At 34.6% G+C, this 20,338-nt stretch overlaps 1 protein-coding gene across 17 annotated transcripts in view; it reads right to left on the bottom strand.

Moving 5' to 3' along the window:
- Positions 1-20,338, bottom strand: part of CSNK1G3 (casein kinase 1 gamma 3) — a 117,146-nt gene that overhangs the window by 11,222 nt on the left and 85,586 nt on the right. For 9 of the 17 annotated variants that reach the window (XM_036308118.1, XM_036308119.1, XM_036308117.1 and 6 more), the window contains 7 exons: positions 19,075-19,160; positions 18,868-18,952; positions 16,995-17,143; positions 15,463-15,558; positions 11,763-11,858; positions 3,050-3,156; positions 2,522-2,545 (listed from right to left, as the gene is read on the bottom strand). In XM_036308118.1, coding sequence (XP_036164011.1) covers positions 2,522-2,545; positions 3,050-3,156; positions 11,763-11,858; positions 15,463-15,558; positions 16,995-17,143; positions 18,868-18,952; positions 19,075-19,160 — 643 coding nt within the window. Of the gene's footprint in view, positions 1-2,518; positions 2,546-3,049; positions 3,157-8,637; positions 8,749-11,762; positions 11,859-15,462; positions 15,559-16,994; positions 17,144-18,867; positions 18,953-19,074; positions 19,161-20,338 lie in introns of those variants that run through there. The other 8 variants (XR_004967392.1, XR_004967393.1, XM_036308120.1 and 5 more) reach the window with 8 other exon arrangements.

Below are 20,338 nucleotides of genomic sequence, written 5' to 3'. Positions count from 1 at the left end.
CACTTATCATGTTTCCAATTTTAGTTTTTATACTGTTAACTAATAGTCCATTGTATGGATATACCACATTATTTATAGTCAGTTGTCCTATATAATAAAAGCCCAGAGACTGAATGGCCGAATGACCAGAACAACCGGTCAACCGGTTGCTATGATGCGCACTGACCACCAGGGGGGCAGACACTCAACACAGGAGCTGCCCCCTGGTGGTCAGTGTGCTCCCACAGTGGGCCAATCCCCAAGGCCACACCCTCCACCTGTGCACGAATCCTGTGCACGGGGCCTCTAGTTTAGTAATAATTTATTAAGGCATACTGTTTTAGACATTGGAATCTAAAGATGAAAAAATCCTTGTTTATAAGAAATTCAAGAAGTTTCAAGAAGTGGGAAATGGATAAAGAGAATAGTATATTGATGGCAGAATGGAACCAATAGAATATAGGCTTCAGAATGGAAAATGGAGCTGGGAAAGCCAGGCAGGGGCCAGACTATGAAAGGTGTGACGGGCCTTGGCGCCATGAAGTTCCAAGCACCAGACAACCTTTCCTTTAGGAATAACCTTCCCACCATTTACTTCCTTTTTCTCTCATCTTCCAACACCTACATAAAGAAACCCAAACCCATAAACATCCACACCATCTCAACTAATTCAATTACAATGTCATTCTTCAAAGCCCCTTCCATAAAGCATTCTCTGATCATCCTGTCAGTAAGTAATCTTTCTCTTTATACCTTTTCCATAGCACTTAGTCATATACTGATGTATGCTAATACAACTGCAATCTTCCTGACTGGTGTGTACTCTACTTAAGGGTAAAGGTGGTACCAGATATTTCTGAAATCCAAGCAGTGTAATTGTTGAAGGAATAAATGAAAAAATATATATAATAGCTTTGGTTGATAGCAGGTATCTAGGAAGATGTGAACACAGAAAGAGCCAGTTTCAGTGAAGAGATGTGAGTATGGAAGTAAAAATATGGGACAAGGAGGACAGAAGAAGCACAGCCTGGAAAAAGTACAGACGAGAAAGGTCACAGGCAACTGGAAGAGAAGAGATAAACCGGGGTGATAATAACTACTAAGTGCCTGCCATCTGCCAGACAAAATACCAGTGTTTTATCACATTTAACTTTCTCAATCCTATGAGGTAGGTATTATTAGCCTCATTTGACAGAAAAAGAAATAAGCCTGAAGAAGGTAACAAAGAGGCAGAAGTAGGATTCTACAACCTAATTGCAAAGGACTTGTGCATTCTAATCGGCCACACTACCACCCTACTTCTATAACTGTATTTAGGATTGCACACATGAGCAAAACTGTTGTTTTTATTTCTGACATAAAAATGCACAAGGATGTAGTTGACTAATTATATCCCGCAATCCACTAAACCAAGTCATACCATCAATAAACCCCATAGCCCAAAGTGATTAAAATTGGATACTTAATCATTTTTCTTTAAAAAGAAGTATCTACAGCCACGGCCAGTGTGGCTCAGTTGGTTGGGCGTTGTTCCCAGCACCAAACGATGCCAATTTGATTCCCAGTCAGGGCACATGCCCGGGTTGCAGATTTGTTCCCTGGGGGCGGGGGGGGGGGAGGAGGGGGCAGGGCATGCTGGAGGCAGCCAATCAATGTTGTGCTCTAACTACATTTCTCTCCCTTCCTCTCTCTAAAAATTAATAAACATTCTTTAAAAAAAAAAAGAAATATCCACATAAATTTCCTCATCTTGTGGCCGGCAAAGGAGAATTATTTTGGAAATTATGTAAGGTTCGCTTTGGATATGAATAGAACTTTCCAAAATTTATTAATCTAAGAAGCAACTTTCTTTATTCACTCCAAGGCTGACTCAAAAATTGTCCTGAAACTGAGAGGGGCATTTTAACACAGCATAACAACTAAAGGCAAAGGTCAGCAACAGTTAAATTCAACATGACCTCAACTGATAAAAACATTACCTTTTATAATATCTGAAATTAGTAGAAAATATTTATATGAGGATTTTTCGTAACACTCTATCAACTATAGTTTATCATGAAATTTATCAATGCATACCATATGTTACCAATAGCAATATTATTAGTTAGTAAGTGAAATACTGTTTTAGTAATAGCATTGTGGTTGGGGTAGGGGGTTTACTATTTGTATTTAATAATCACAAACAGGAAAAAAGAAAGCGTATCTCAAAAGCCTGTCTTTCTATCTAAAATAGCAAATGAAGCCTCTGTGTTGTAAAACAAATACACAAGCACAAGCAGGGTTGGTATATCTACTCAATTAAAAAGTGCACCCAAATCTATGTTACTTGAAGCAAAAGTTGCAGCAGGCAAAAGAGCTCCTCAAACAATGGTTTCTTGCTTTTCAGAGCTAATGTAAATGATATCAAATACTTTTGAACAACTTTTACAAATTATAATGTCTATGTTGAAAGGTATGTTTTTAAAAAACAAACATGGTGCTAAAAATCTTTGAAATTACAGACAACGGAGCTATTTCTGCCTGCCTACACTTGGGAACTCACCACATGTTCAACACTTTCTGGCAGCTATACACACACATAAAAAAAAAAAATACAAGGAAAAAAGAGAGAGAAAGATCATCAGAAACAGCCCACATTGAAATTATCACATTGTTTTTCATGCTTAATTTTTTCCCCAAGCAGCATTATAATTTAAACTCACAAAAAAATAAATTAAAACTAATATCAATGCATGCAGCATACTATAAAATTTTAAAATTTTTATTCTTATGCTTAAATAAAAATGAGAATCTATAATATAGCAATAATTTTCATGCATCAGCACTCGTAAAAATATGCTATTGATTATAAATAAGAATTTGAGCATAGTTCTTAAATAACTATTTTGTATTATTAAAATACTTACTGAAATAGTACAATTCTAAAGTGATTAAAATAAACATATCACTTATTTTATAGGCACCTATTCCTTGAAAAAATATTCCTGAAATAATTGTACATGACTATCAATGTCAGACATGCATAGTTTTAGAACAAAAAGTTACTTAAACAAGCAAAACAAACACATACTTGGTTTCATCCATCACTTCTACTTCCGTAGGGGCTGTGATGGGTGCATTTGAACGTCCTGCAGTAGGGTCATCTGTGTTTAACTCTCCATTTGTAGAACTTACAACCTGCAAAAACAAACAAAACAAAATTATATATGCGCAAAGTAATAGGTTATACAATGATAAATATAATTATGCTTAAAATACTCAAATTAGAAAGTTAATATGAGGAACATAAAACAATATGTAGTTGTTCATAACTGAACACAGTAATAGGCCTAGTATTTTTTAAAGGTCAAGGTTTTCCAATATTTGCCTTTCAACTTCTTTTTTATCTTGAAATTTCTGTCTTCTGTCTCCTTCCTTCTGAATCCTACATTTATCTCTTCCTTCTTGTATGCTCACTCTTTGGTACCTTGCTTCATCATGAATTATTTCCCTTGCAAACTTCAATATTGCTTCTTTCAATAACTCCTTCATTTCAATGTAATCATGCAGGAAACATTATGATTCCTCTCTTTAACTGAAAGGCGTATCTAATTCATCAGAAAGTCTTATTGTATCCTCCCCAGAAACACATTCAAAATCTATTCAGTTCTCCCCCCTTTATTACTAAGACTTCAGTCCAAGCCACAATATCTCTTGTGTGAATAAGGGCAGAAACCTATTAGCCAGTCTTCTGCTTTTACTTCTATCCCCTCCCCCATTAATGTATTTTCCACACAAAAGCCAAAATGTACCTTTTAAGATGTAAATTAGGTCATGTACAATTACCTGCTTAATATTCTTTAAGCACCTGACATCCCACTTCATTTAGAATAAAGATCCATATTCTTTACATCAATTTACATAGCCCTATAATAAAAGATATGAACCATGCCTACCTCTGATAGCATACCACTTTCCCCTTTGCTCAATAGCCTCCATCTAATATTGTCAAGCTTATTCCTACTTTAAGGCCTGGGCATTATCTGTTCTCACTGCCTAAATTCCCTCCCTGGTTACTGGCTATCTTATCTTTTAGATCCTCAGATAATGGCTCTAAAACAGGTCTTTCTATCATACAATCTAAAACTTCCATGCAGACACTCTCTTACATATTATATTCTATTTTTAACTCTCTGTATAACATTTATACATGTTGATGTTTTTCTGATTGATTTTGTTTCTTGACAACCACATCCACCTCCATAAAAATTAAACTCTGTAACAGCAAGAAACCAGTGTTACTTCCTATTATATCTCTTTAATCTACCTGGCATAGAGGAGGCACTCAATAAATATTTGTTGAAATAAATGCAAATCCTAAAATAAGATAAAAACTGTAACAAAACTCCCAAATTTACTTGGTCCTACAAATTCACCATACTGTACTACTTTTTGCCTTCCCCCAAATTTCTTGAAAACAAGTCTTAAATTTCCATTTCCATTTTTAGAAAATTTTCCCTTTCACTCATTCCTTAACTCCTTGCAATATGGATTCCGCCCCTACACCAGAACTCTTAAGAGTTTTCTTGCACAACGATTCCTAGAAAATATATTCAGTGGTCTTTGCTCAATCCTCATTTTCCTGTACATTTTTATCACTTGGCACTAGCTAGACTTTGGAATAAGATGGGTCTAGATTCAAAACCTAGCTCTACCACTTACCAGCTACGTGACCCCTGGGGAAGATATCCTATCTTGCTAAACCTCAGTGTCCTCAACTATGAAATTAGAAACAGTAGTATCTATTTAGCAAGGCAAACTGAGGATGAAATGAAATCAGTATATAAAGTACAGTGACTGGCATGTAGTAGAGCTCAATAATTGGTGGCCATCATAAGTACTGTCAGTTTCACCTATAATGATGGTTTCAACTATCACCTCTATATGAAGGATTCCCTGAGCCTAAAAAAGCTTGCCACTTCAAATTCAGTATTTCCAAAACCAAATTTATCATAATCTCTTGAATTTGCTACTCTTCCTATGTTTCCATCTTCCCAAACCTCCAGGCTCAAAATCTAAGAATCAGCTTTGATGCTTCCCTTACCTGATCTCTTTACGAGAAAAAAAATGTGAACATATCAAAGGCCTGGGTGCCAGAGTTGCAGCTGATGACTAGACTTAAAGTACTTTTTACAGAACCCCATATTTCTGAAATCTAATTCAAAAGTTCTCACTCAGAGGCTACAACATGCCGGCACTGTTCTAAGAAATTGGAATAACATAGTTAACAAAACAGACAAACACCCCAGCTCTTGTGGAACTCATTTTCTAGTGTAAAGAACAGGTCCCTCTCTCCCCAACTTTAAATAACTAGAAATCAACCAATATACCTGGATTAATTCAGGAATTATGGAAGTTCAATTTCCTGTATCCTATGTGGAACATGTACTTAGAAATGAACTCTGCAGCAGCAGTCGCCAACTGGTGGTCCGTGAGGTCCAAAAGGCTGGCGACCGCTGTTTTGCAGCATTTGCATCTACAGCTGCAAACACACAAAACTTGCTTAGTCATCTTTAGAGGCAGCCCAAGGATGGAAAGCCCTATGGGAAAGTCTGCCTGTCTGCTTCTGGGCACCTGCTTCCTCCTTTCTGTCATTCTACTGAGTTCTGTGTTGATTTTTTTTCTCTTTATTTTTCCCTCCTTCTGAAAATATTTTAAAATAATTACTTGCTCTAATTCTCGAGCACAATTTGCTTCTTTATTCTTAATTTTTAGATGTCAGAGCCCCTACACTGAATTGGAAAGGAGCTAGAAAATAGAATTCTTATACTTTTTGGATTCCCTGTATCTTTAACTAGCAGAGTGCCTTGCATGCACTAGATAATCAAGACAGTTCACTAAACAATTTCCATTGCTCTTCCCCTCAACATAATACTCAACAGGTTTATTTTCTTCCTTTCGCTCATGGCCCCACCCCATAACAAAGAAACAGAATTTCTGGAGGATGAGGCCCAGAAATCAGGATTTTAAAAAGATTCCCAGGTGATTCTAATGTGAAGCCAAGGTTGAGAACCACTGCCTTAGAGGGACCCGACCTCAAATTATAAATAGCTCTTCTAACATGCCTTCCCTTACTTTACCAGTAAGCAGCATAATTGAACACTTAAAACTCAGGTGTTCTAAATTTCCAGCAAACAGCAACTACATATGTACTATCTATATATATAAAAGCGAAGTGACCGGAACAGCAGAACGACCAGAACAACAGAAGAGCTGGTCACTATGATGCACACTGCAGTGGCCAACCAGCCTGATGGGGGCCCTGATTGGCTCCCCCAACCTCCCACAGCTCCTCCACCCAGCCAACCCCACCCCTGATCGCCCCCCCACCCCACCCAGGGGCAGGGCCGGCTGGACAACTGCCCACAGCCCCTCCCCCTGGCTGGCCCTGCCCCTGATTGCCCCCCCACCCTGAGCAGGGGCGCAGCTGGCCGGCCAATTGCCTGCGGCCCCTCCCCCAGGCAAGCCCTGCCTCCAATCGGCCCCCCAACCCTGATTAGGGGCAGGACCGGCAAGCCAACCTCCTGTGTCCCCTCCCCTCACCTGTCCGGCCCAAATAGGCCCCCATCGGGGCGGGCTGGCTGGGGCCCACCTGTGCATGAATTCATGCACCAGGCCTCTAGTAATTATATAATCTGATTTGCTTCAGTTCACACAAAGTCATGCCTAACTTTAATAAACTATATTTTACTGAAATGTTTCAAATCCCATTTTACCCGACTAATCAGAACCAGACATAAAGGAAGTAACATCTTCCTTTATGTAATTTTTTAATGTAAATATTCTTGGGCTTCCCAGATACCTTAACCCCCTGAATGAAGGCCACTATCCCAGGGTCAGAACAGAATCAATGTGGTAACAAAGTCCTATAAAATAACACCAGTGACTTGTGAGTGTATCATAGCATCAAAATTGTTTTCACTTAAGAAAACTAGTGATCTTTTGGCAAATGGATTTATGAAAAAGAAACAAAGACAATATTATAAACTAGATACCCAGTGCACAAAATTCGTGCACTCAGAGTGGGGGGTCGCTCAGTCTGGCCTGCACCCTCTTGCAGTCTGGGAGCCCTTAGAGAATGTCTGACTGATGGCTTAGGCCTGCTCCTCCCGCCACTGCCACTGATGAGCCCAGCTTCTGGCTGAGTGGTGCTCCCCATGTGGGAGTGCACTGAACACCAGGGGGAAGCTCCTGCGTTGAGCGTCTGTATGCGTCATAGCAACCGATCATTCCACCGGTCGTTGTGCCATTCGGTCGATTTGCATATTAGGGTTTTATTATATCAGATATAAATTTATTATATCAGATTTATTATATCAGATAATAAAACCCTAATATGCAAATCGACCAAATGGCAAATGACCAGTCACTATGACAAGCACCGAACACCAGGGAACAGGCGCTCAACGCAAGAGCTGCCCCCAGCCCACAGACCCCAGGCCAGCCAAGGCAGGTGCCAGCAGGGGGACCCCCATCACCCTGCCGGTTGCCCCACAGATCAGCCCTGATCGCCCGCCAGACCTAGGGACCCTACCCGTGCTTGAATTTTGTGCACTGGGCCTCTAGTATAGGATAATGTATCATCATATTCCTAGAAACCTAAATAAAACAAGCAATCAAACAAATATATACAAATTATTTTTATAAGCCAAATTCAAAAATATGATTCCAGTTAAGTGACATTTCTAGAATTTTAACTCAAACTAGAACATAAGTCTCTAAAATATTAGTGTTCATCAGGCTGATTTCCTTAATGAAAGTTTGTATAAAAATGACAGAAGCTTTGAGGTTTGACATTTGAAAAAATGATTCAGGTATTTTACAGGGTTTTTTGTTCTTGTTCTCAAATTTTCTCTGATATTCCCACTCTGATAAGAAACTTAGTGCAGTTCTTATTTTAAGAGATTTTTAAAAAAAAAAAGGCAACCAGACTTCCCTTAAACTCTGATGCTACTATTAGAACATCAGAGTTTAAGGGAAGGGGGTGGGGAAACAGCCTGCAGCTAAGTGTGGGCGATAAATGATGATTCACTTAAATGGCTGTCTGCCCAATCAATCTATTTCCAAAAGAACTCATTCTCACAGACTGTGATATAATCAAAGATAACACATGGTATCTTTGTAGTCAATGAATGGAAAAGGCCAACTAATATACTTTCCAAATATAATAAATTCATACAAATTATTATAGTATCTTCCTAATTCTATTTGAGTTCTTGTAAGCATGTTATTACCAAGTGATCAGAAGATTTGATAGAGAAAACTGAAAATGTTTATTTGAAGTTTATTTAGAAAGCTCACTATTAACAATTAGCATAATAAAGAACTGAGATAAAACATCTAGTACTCCTCTGACTTTTAACTACATATGTTTTCTTACCATTTCAAGATACATTTTGCTCTTACCATCACCTGTTTTTGTTTCTGAAGATATACTGATTAAAATATCAAACTGCTTATTCATGTTATTCTTTTCTTTTCATCAACAGTGCCTGGCTGCCCAACACACTGGCACCATTATCTCAGTTTTTCCCCTAATGCTCAGAGTCACACTACCTTAAATGCAAATCAAAGGCTGTACAACTACAGAGTTCCAAACAATCAGGAAGTATATCATACCATGTAAAGGAGGTAGTGTCCTTAATATTTGTCTTCTTCCCTCTGCTTGCAATTACCTCTCAGCTTTATAGGATCAGGTTTTCAGTTAGCTTTGAGCTCAGTGGAGTTGTGCTACAGTGGAATTAGAGATTAGCAATATCTGCTGCCAGCTGTACCCTTTTCAAACCTAATTTTGGAGATCCTGATTTGCCAGGTAGAAACATATCAAAAAGGGATAACTGAGCCCTTCCTCTCCCCCAGCCTCCATATCCAACTGCATGCTATCTTCTAATTATCTTTCATGTGCTTTTATTTCTTCTCATCTCCACCACCCTTTGTTTTCCCTCAGCTACAGACTTGATAGCTGTGTCCCTGCCTTACATGTGTGTCCCTTCAATCTAGTAAAAGAAATCTTTAGAGAACACTATATAATCAAGTTAGTTCCCTAATTCTCCTATGGCTACTCAATATCCTCAGAATAAAGTCCAAATTAAATAACAAGACCTGTTAGGAGCCTTCATGACTTGTCTCCTGCCTACTTCTCAGTCTCCTTTCTCAATATACACCAGCTTCACTGAATTTTATTTAGTTCTTCAATTTCTCTCTCTCCCCCCCGGCAAGTTTTCTCCACTTATCACAATGCTTATTTATTAGCCTCCCCCACTGACTAAAAGTTCCAGGGACAGGCACTACATATCTGTCATTCCTCCTTTTATTCAAAGAATCTAGCACAGTGCCTAGCCCCTAGTAGACATTTATATGTAGATATTTGTTAAATAATGAATGGACAGAAACTGAAAGTGGCAGGTCTAATTTTTCAGCCATATTAATTACCCATGATTCTAAGGAGAGCAGAGAGGGACACATTTGATTCCTCTAGGAGCTTCTCCATAACACATACAAGCCAAGAACAGATTCATACATATTAAAGTTTTTAGATATCTGAATAGTATTCTTAGTCTCTTGAGTGGAAAAAATTATTAGATATATAGCTGTATCCCTGGTCAGTGAATTAGCATGGTCTCACTGAAGAGACAGCATTTGACAATGCTTTCTTTTGGCTGTACCTCTACATTTTGCTTCCCAGAGATGAATAAAAATACTAGTCAAGTTTCTAAATTTGTAAAAGCAATAGATTATTCTACTCTTTAGCACTGCCTAAGCCCCTGCCTCTATGCTAAATACTTTTTAAAAATAATCTAAGGCACAGAATTTGAACTCAAATCTGACTCCAGAACTTGTGCTCTGAACCACAATGAGATCAACTTGGTAAGCTATGTCTGATCCATACTACACAGGGTGTAGCAAAGGTAGGTTTACAGTTGTGAGTATGCAGTTTATTCTTGTTTTATTACTTATTAATTATTGTACTATTTTCCATAGGAACAACTGTAAACCTATTTTTACCCCACCCTTTATATGATAATTCTGGAAAGACAAGGAGCTCAAATTTAGACTCCATGATTCAGTTTCTATGAAAAGCACATCTGTAATAAAGAATATCTGAGGATCTTTCTGTAGGTCAAAATAACAAGAGGTTTAATCTTGCATGTCAACTGGAACCACCTTAGTGGTGCCACATTGAGAGCAACTCAATACATTGAGGAAGTTAATGAAAACAGTGTAAAATTTATGGTTTTACCTATATGTTACTAAAATTCCTGCAAGTAAAACTGATCACTTATTCAATATTAGAATGAAGCCAGATGTAGGCTCTACAGGCAGAACAGTTTTAAAGAGATGATGAGAAATGAGCAGAGTTCAAATATGTCTTTGAAAACATGTGAAAAAATAGAACATAAGTTACTGAAGAGATGAGCCAATATAATCAAACTCATTCACCCTCTGTGGCAGACTTCCCTGAGCATTCAGCAAGACACTTACTATAACATACAACACTTAGAGACATGCAAATGTATACAGGTACATACACAACCTAGCTTGTGTTATGCAAATTAAATATAAATTTTTCAATAACTTTTCCAATTATATGAATTGATCATTAAAAATTTTACAATTCAGGCATCCTTGCCTCTGAGTCCCTCTTTCTAAAGTTTTATAGAACTACTCAAATACTTCTATTACACGTAACTAAAAATTCCATAGATTATAAAGTCCTATAAAAATACTGATTATATAATTTAAATTACCTCTAAAATTTAATGATGAGAAAAACATGAGAACTTATACGATTTAATCAAGAACTAAATTTTAAATTCAAATCAAGAAAGAATAGTCCATCACATAAATTCAGTAGGATGTGTGTGTGTGTGTGTGTGTGTGTGTGTGTGTGTGTATTTCAAATGGAAGTATGTAGAGGAAAAAATTCAAAAAATTTTAAAAGGTTCTATATTAAAATAGATTGAAATAACATTTATGATCTCAATTACTTTCAACCAGCAGTTAGATTAGCTTAAGCCAACATTTTAAAAGAACTAAGAGACTCAGTAATCTTTCCCCATTTCTATAATACACATAAAAGACTAAAACTTGGGGGGCATGAGAGGACAGAACATAGTAGCTATCTCTAAGTTTATAGAAAAGGGAAAGGAAACACATTAAAAAAAATGAGACTGCTTTAAATTTTCATAAATATCCAGAAAATTGAGGAGAATATCTAATAAATACTTGTCCTTGAAATTATTTTCTCCATCTGATATTTTCTACAAGCACAAACAAAATATACCATTATAAAAAAAATTAGGGGCATGTTTATTTGACTAATTAATCAGCAAGTACATTCTGAATATTAGGATGAAAAAAATTAGAAATCTAGTTAACTAGATTTTGAAGGAGGTATGTCAATAAAAGGAAAAAGATAAAAAATGTTCTATTACTTAAAGCTACTTAAAAAGACTGAGCTTATTGTTGAAAACTCAAGTTTAGCACATATTTCAAGTAATGCAGTTTGTTTTTTTAACCTGTAGTATGTACTTACAAAAAAAAACAAAGGCAAAATCTCAGTATCTCTGTTGGTCTTCCTAGATCATGTTAATTTTGCTTTTTGGTTAAATACAAAGGAATAGAATTATGGAGAGTTCAGCAACAAGTTTTTCATTAGGATATGAAATCATGCCACGAGCTCCAAAAAAGGGTTAGTGGTATAAATTTGGGAAATAATCACTCATGCAAAAATCAGAAAATACCTGTACCGAGCCACCATGTCTGTCTGCTGCAAGGTGAGCTCTCAAATGGTGGGGATTTGCCTGCTGGGAGTCCCAAGCTGCCCTGTGGTCTGCCGACTGCCATTTATTTAATGCATGTGGCATGGATGGAAGAAGAAAAACCCAATATGTTAAACATCTCATCCTTATAATATGAAAAACAAACGTATAAAAGGAAATTTTAAAATACCCTTACTATTCTGAGTCACAGATGCAATGATACTGCATGTGGAGAGATTTTAATTAAATTGCTACAATTATGTCATGATCAACCATAAAAATAAAATACAACCATAGAATTTTAGAAGTGAAAAGAATTTAGATGTCACAGACTCCACCCTCTAACTTTATAAATGAAATTAACAAAGAACAGGGAGGTAAAAATGATGTGCCCAAGAAAGCACACCGAATTAAGCATGAGCGACCTAAAAAACCATTCACTATATTTTCTATAGTAGCGGTTCTCATTAGTTTTCTGATGAGGAACAACTTCTAGCAAGGTAAGAAAAAAATAGTACTTAAATAGTTGTTCCTAATATTCTAGAAAACTTTTCTCTCCTGTTTCTGATTGTGTAGATAATATGAGAAAACAGAGAAGTTCTTTGAAAAGTAAAAAGGGCTATATAGAAGACTATGAGAATATGACAATTTTTTAAAGTAATAATCCTACATAAGCTTCCTTAATCTTCTTTTATCTGGTTCAAATTAAGGAACACATTTCCCTGAAATAGACTGATAATTCTTGATGCTTTTAGATGATTTTGACAAATTTGCATGGCAATAACTTACAGACTAATAATCTACTAGCAGAATTAGAAGGGTTCGAGTCTATGTGTTCAGGAAAATGTGGACAGCACTAATAAAAAAAAAAGGGGGAGAAATAAATACAATATTTTAAGTTTCTATGACATGTTGGTTCTGCATGAGGTGCTTTATATATGTTATCTCAGTTTGAGATAAATAGTATTATCCTTATTTTACTGATGAAGACGCTGAGATGTGAAACACTTCCCTAAATCACAGAGGTAGCAAGGAGTACAGCAAGATTCAAACTCAGAGCCTACTGCTTCTCCAATAACCCTACCTAGCTCCTTAACACAATTAGGTCACGTTCTAAAGCCTTTGGTGCTCTTTACTTTCTTTTTCAAAGTCAAGAAAATCTTGCCATAGAGGGCCAAGCACTTTAGTTTATAGGGAGCTGAAGAATATCAGTGGTGAGAGAAACCCTTTGGGAGGAGAAGAGATATTAAAATTCAAGTAGACACAATGAATAAAAGTTCAGGCACTAAGTTCCCTAAATTAAATTGCACAGTTCAAAATTACATACTTTGTGGCATGAAGTATATAATCATAAAATAATGATGATAATTTTATAATATCTTTTCATTAAACCCTCCAAACTCATCAGCAGAATTTAGCAGATGTGTAGCTTAATTAAATAAATTAGATGAGATAAAAATCTGAACAGAATGGGAGAATGAAAATGATGTTAAAGTTGAGACAAATATCTAAACGTTGCCTCGGGACAAAAGGCAACATTTGGGGGTCACGGACCTCTTTAAGAAGATAGTAGAATAAACATTTACATGCACCCAACACTTTCTATAAAATATAGGATCCGCTAAACTTCAAACATTGACTCTAGGTTACAAATTGTTTACCTTGGGACATAGCAAAGGTTTTAGCCATTTAAAGAATGAATTTTTCTTCTTTTGGGATTGTGAACTATGTGTTTCTCATACAACTTAAAACTATTTACTGCTTCACAGATATCTAAGAATTTTTTTCTAGATAAACAACTTCTATTATAATGACAGTCTGCATATCCAGGTTTCAAGTTCAATATGTAAGCTATATTAAAGGATTTCCAGGAAAGAAAAAAATCACTGACTCCCTACATTTAGCTGAACAAGGACAACATGAATAACATCTGGTTCCCACCCTCAGTGAGCTAACAATCTAGCTAGTAAGACATGTCTGAAAGTCAACCTCTAAAATATTTAAATTAAAATTTAATTCAACAAAAGAAGAGCCTCACTTACTATAATACCTAACAGCTCAAGTGGAAATATTCAGAGAATATGAATTATTAATTTTCTTCCAAAGTACATTTTAGAAATTAACTGATTTATTAAATACAAACTCTGAGTCTTGACTTCTGAGCCATTTCTTTCTATACACAGCATCTACCAGAGCACTTAAGCTATCAACAAGCTGTAATTTATATTTTGAATTAATTCACATGCAAGACCCTTTATTGTCCCAATTTTTCTAAGGCTAAAACTGAACTTTTTAAATTGGCTATACTTTAAAGAATACTGTTAAATATCCCCTAAAAATAGCATTTTATTTTGTGATGATTCTTAACAAGTTGTGTTTTTTCCTTTGATTTTTCATCTCTTGTTTAACCCTCACTAGAACTCTGATGGGATGAAAGATGTAAAGGATAAACCATTATCCTTCTCTAAAAACGGTTACAATCGAAAATACTAAACACACTTTTTAACTCAGAGAAATAACAAAATTTCTTATGCTAAAGGTGGCTCCAATAAAACTTTTTACAAAAAAGAGAAAGTGAAAACATTGCTCAAAAATTTCAACAGCTCTCAATCACCTTAACTCAGAAAATCCATCTTCTATGCATTATCTTGAACCTACTCCCTGCTCCAAGCAAACTGAACTGCTTGCTGTTCCTCAAAGTCTACATTTGTAAACTTTTGCTTCATATTTTATACTGCTCACTCTCTCTAGAGTGTTTTTATTCCTTTATCTGCCTTTGAAAATGTCATTCATTCTTGAAGTTCATCTCAAAAACCACATTCTCCTAAAATCTTTATAGTTCTTACATAGTTCCTTTATATTTCCTAATGATCTTCCATGGCACTTCATTAATATACTTAATGCGATGGAACTTATTCTGCTTTATAATGTAGTTATTTGTGAATTTATTGTAATAATCATGCTAACAATAACACCAAGCATGAGAGTTGAAATTTATTGAAGGCTTACTATATGCTAGGAATTAACATGCATTATTTCTCTTTTATCGATGACAGAACTGAGGTTTTGAGAGATTAAGTAATTTACCCAGGGTTAAACCATATCCAGGTATGAATGATTCCAGAGACTGAGTGAAATCTTAGCCACTCATTACAAAATATTTCTTATAGGTTATATTGTTTTACTTACTTCTGCATTTCTGCAACATGTAAAATAGTAACTTTCAAATACTAGAAACTTAGTAAATAATTTATTACACTAGACTATAGACAGAAAGATCAACTGCTATTACAATTCATTCCAATAAGATGCCCAAATACTTCTATTCTAACAGAATGTCAAATGTTGCTCAAAATTATATTGATTTATACCACTAAATTATAAATTTATAATTAAATTAACAGTGAATATTAGGGGAAATATATATTTTTAATTCTTAGCATGTGTGTATATAATATTTTATCTGTTGAAGAAGAAACATGCATTTCATTCTTTCAATATGTATATACATGTGTATATATACACTCACACACACATGTAAATACACACACACACACACACACACACACACACACACACACAGCAGTCACCTGGACATGATAAAACACCAAATGCATTTATAAACTGTCAGAAGGTAATACAGAAGCAAACTAAGACATTTTTATCTAAAGGGGAAGCAAACCTGATTTTTGGATTGTTGCATCTTATCTCTGTGTTGATGTGCTTCTCTGTTTGATGATAGAGCAGGATCTTGCTGAACTGCCCCCACTGGAGTAGGCTACAACACAATAGCAATTAGCATCAAAATACAACCTACTTCAGAAGTTTTACTTAATATCATTCAGCTGTTTAAAAGACTCAAGGAAGAAAGTAAGGCCTTAAAAGACATCATTCTCAAAATATATTAAAGCTAACGAAGACAACAGCTACTCTTTAAAATGTTTTGAGAATATTTAAATGCTTTATCAAGTATTTATTTTTACTGGTATAACAACAAAAGATCTTCTAATGCTGTCATTTCTTTTAAATTACTTTTTCATATAAAAAAATATAGTTCTAACTGGTTTGGCTCAGAGGATAGAGCGTCAGCCTGCGGACTGAAAGGTCCCAGGTTTGATTCCGGTAAAGGGCATGTACCTTGGTTGCGGGCACATCCCCACTAGGGGGTGTGCAGGAGGCAGCTGATTGATGTTTCTCTCTCATCAATGTTTCTAACTCTCTATCACTCTCCCTTCCTCTCTGTAAAAATCAATAAAATATATATTTTAAAAAATATGAAAGTATATCTGTTCATTGTTTCTCATTTTCAAAGCTAATGTATAAACAGAATAAATTATTTTTAAGGGAATAAAAAAATTAAGGGAACAACTTTTTAAATAAACTAATAAAAATGCATACTGTCACTCAGAAGAGGCTTATAAAAAATTTTCAAGTACAATTCAAAATATAAATCTTTAATCAAAGTTTATTTAGATTTCCACCATAGATAACATGTATATTCAAATCACTTTGCATTTAAGAAAAATATACATTAAACACTTAGTAAGTCAACTGTTCAAAAATACTTGAACTTGAAAGGTCAGTGGTTCCAAATATGGATAAAAACTTGCTAACAGTGAGCCACAAATAAAGAAAATTTTGTAGAACATTCTTACTTATTAAAAAAAGATTAGTGAGAATAAATATTTGATCTTTCAGAAATCGCCTCTTCAAAGAAAGAATATAACGACATCTCTTTAAGTGCTAAGCACCAATCCTACAGTTAAAATAATTTTTTTTAAGTTATGAAAACTTAGGTACAGTTTTAAAAACTTACTCCAAGTATCAATCTATTCCAAGAGATAACTTAGAACTGCTAGAATAATTAAAGCATTTTTAAATTACAAAGATTTTAAAAGATGGCTAAAGTAAACAGAAAACAAAACTAGCTAGCTGATCATTTAAAGTAATCACTAGAATATTAGACCAAAAATAGGATATCTGACACTAAGAATTAAATCAGGGATGAAAAGTTTGAAAAATCACTCAAAAAAGCAGAGTCCAAATGTAGGGTATTTATAAAATTCAAAGGATAATATATTAGTATTTTGTTACCTAAACTATCCCTAAAAAGGAAATAAAATGAACCCTTTTTCAAACGTATTTGTTTTCAACTCTTTTCACTTGAAGGAAAAAAAACAATAAAATATTTTATTATATAGTGGAGAAACTCACCAACTGTTTACCCATCCAGTCATATTCATAATCAAACAGATATCCCTTTCGATCAAACAAGTCAGTAAAAAGCTTTCTTAGGTAGTCATAGTCTGGTTTTTCAAAAAAATCTAGCCTTCTTACATAACGAAGATATGTTGCCATTTCTTCTAGAAAGGAAATAAAAATTATTTTGAATATACTTATCTACATACTCGTTAATAAAATTATTTAAGTGTGTAAAAAGCATACAGTATTACAAAAACAAAAAATAAAATTCTATATTCAATTTAAATTTTTATAAATTTAATTACAATGACTTTTTTTTTAAAGGGAGAAAATTCCTAACCTTGTTTATAAGCAGTATTTGAACCAACTGACCTAGCAAAATAATCCTCAAAATATAACACAGAAGCTGCTTAATTCTTCTTTTAATTTCTGGTCATATAATTAACAATCATGCATTCCGTTAAAATTCTAAAATGTATTAGAGATTTGTACATTTTTAAAAGGTCATGCTCTTCAGGATGAAAAAGACATAAAAATCAATAGGCAAAATGGTAAGCAAAACCATGTTTCACCATGGAAGCACAAAAAAATCACTGTAGTAAGAGATAGTAGGTTGCACCTAGTTGCTTTTCTGATTTAATTCATTCCTGGTAGCCAATAAGAACAGGATCACGCTAAGCTCAATGGGCAGTGAAAGTGGCACCCAGAGACCTTGATCACATGGTGAAGCTCACTAGTCCACTTTCTAGCTAATTATCTGGTTAATTTACTTTGGCACCACCATTTCATTTTTCTTGCAGAAATTTATATAGGCTTCTTAACTTACAGTCAATCTGCCTACACCTAAACTGCTAGTACTAGCAACGAATATTTTTTTTAACCCTCTAGTTTTAGATTTAAAAAGAAAAACATATAAAGTTTGCTGACAATGAATAAAATAGCAAACTTGGGAAAGAGCTACCAGAGATTATACTGCTGATATTATTAGAATAATAATGTCAGCATTGTACAGGCAAAGTTGTGAATATCAAAGTGAGATTGAATTCAGCCTTCTATCTTCAAGTTTGGTTCTGTTTTCTCAATGTTATTGCACATATCTCAGCAGGTATTTGAATACATTAGCAACACATTATTCTTATTTCTTTTTTATTCTTATTTCTTAATTGATTTAGAAATCTTAAGTAAGTTTCTGTTGGTTTGAGTTGCCATAAATCTACATGAAAGCTAAACTATTTTCATAAAGCTCCTTAATATAAAATTAGCCTAAAGGTAATAAAGGTAGTAAGGTTTTACTGTACTTTGAAAAATGGACTAAATCAGAAAACATATACCTACGTTGAGTTGAACAATGAGACTCAAATGACTAACATTACACTGAAACTTTATAGTTGGTATTTCTTAGCAAATATTTTTTAATTCTTTATTGTTTAAAGTATTACATATGAATCCTTTTTCCTTCATTGACCTCCCCCTACTCGCCTTCCCCCGCCCCCCACACATGCCCTCACCGCCCCTACTGACTGTGTCCATGGGTTATGCTTATATGCATGCATACAAGTCCTTTGGTTTCTCTCTCTCCACGCTTCCCCCAACCCCCCTTCCAAATATTTTAACTTCTTAAAAGTATTTTATTTAAGAAAATATTACTTCAGCTGGTATTGGTCAGCATTACTAAAGATGGGATTTTCTTCTTCTAATACCATCCTAACAAAGCAAATATGGAAACTGACCCTGTGGTCTGTGCATCAAATGCTGACATCTTTTAAATAATATTTTTAGTTCATTTTTTTAAAACATGAAAAAAGGTATTTATACACTTAAACAATGATTAACAGTCTGGTCTTCTGTGTATGAGTATATGGTTCAATGTGGCATTATTCATTACCTGGAAAATTTTCACATAACACTTCTATGGGTGTGGCTCGTTTTGTATCTCCAATTTTCTGATACCTCTCTTTTAATGTGTCAGCCTAAAACAGGGGAAGAAAAAAATCTTGAGAAAGTGGTAATTTTAAAATTAAATACTTGGAAGACTGGATTGTAATATATTAACAATTTCTAAAATTCAATAAGGAAACATAAAAATGTTTACCTTTAAACCTTGCCAAGGAAGACTGCCTCTAAGAAAATACATGAACATATGACCTAAAGCTTCTAAGTCATCTCTTCTACTTTGTTCTGAAATATAAGAAGAACATAAATTACACTTGCCTCTTCCAGTTAAGAATGCAAGAATGAAGAACTAATTCTTCTGTTATATACCAATTAATTGCTAAAAGTTTAGTATATAAATACATAATAAAGATCTAGTGCTTTATATATGACAAGGTCTTATTTAGTTAAACAATAATGTTTTTACATTAAATTTATTATACATATTTAAAATATGCTATACTTCCTGAGAATCTATTGATGATTTTTTTCTCTCCTGAGATATCTATTCATAGAAACATAAGGCAAGGGGGGAAAGGTTTCATGGTCAAATAGAATCACTGTATACTAAAGCTCTGTCTTAAAGATTCAGAATGTAATATATGAAAGATTCTGGAAAAAGAACTAGAGTTTTTCCCTAAAAGATTAATCCTAATATTAACCTTAAACGTTACACCGTAAGAGTGTCTAACCCTGTATTTCCTAAATTTATAAGCACAAACTTCCATCCCACAAACATCATTGATTTTAAAAACAATTAGTATTCTCTGTAATGTGTTTTTTAAAAAACACTTGTGTTTGACACATTCCAACATGCATAACCCCTCCAAAAATATTCTGCTAAAAGAAACTGTCATTTTCAAATTGCTATTATTGTTTTAGTAATAAATTGTTGTATAGCACATAACCGAGTGACAATCACAGACTAAGGGAGGTATCTACAAATATTTGCTGAGTGCATTTTTTTCAATTTTTTTTATCACTGAAGTTAAATGCTTAATATAAAAAATGCTGACTAACAAAAGAAAAAAATAATAATAAAAAGATGTTCATGTGCAAGATGTTTTATAAAAATGAATGAGCAGTACTAAATGCTTTTGAAAAGGCAAGTGAGCATTAAAGCTTCAGAAAAGGTTTTAATTTTTGCTATATAATTTCATAACATTCTATAATTGTCTCCTGTAACATGTGCTACAGTTTAAAAATAAATGTTTGTGTTATTTTTTAATCAATATCTATGCTCCCACCAAATAGCAAGTCCCAGGAGGCCAGATGTCTGTCTCTTTGGCTCATTATTCTCAGATCTGGTATAATGGCTGCCACAGAGCAGGCACTCAACACAAACTATTTAAATACATAAATGAATATTTGGAAATATATACTACCAGATATATGTCCCTTTTCTATAAGTACAGGAAAATATC

The sequence above is a fragment of the Myotis myotis genome, unplaced genomic scaffold (assembly GCF_014108235.1).
Source record: "Myotis myotis isolate mMyoMyo1 unplaced genomic scaffold, mMyoMyo1.p scaffold_m19_p_5, whole genome shotgun sequence".
NCBI lineage: Eukaryota > Metazoa > Chordata > Mammalia > Chiroptera > Vespertilionidae > Myotis > Myotis myotis.
This window is presented reverse-complemented; position numbering and strand designations above follow the sequence as displayed.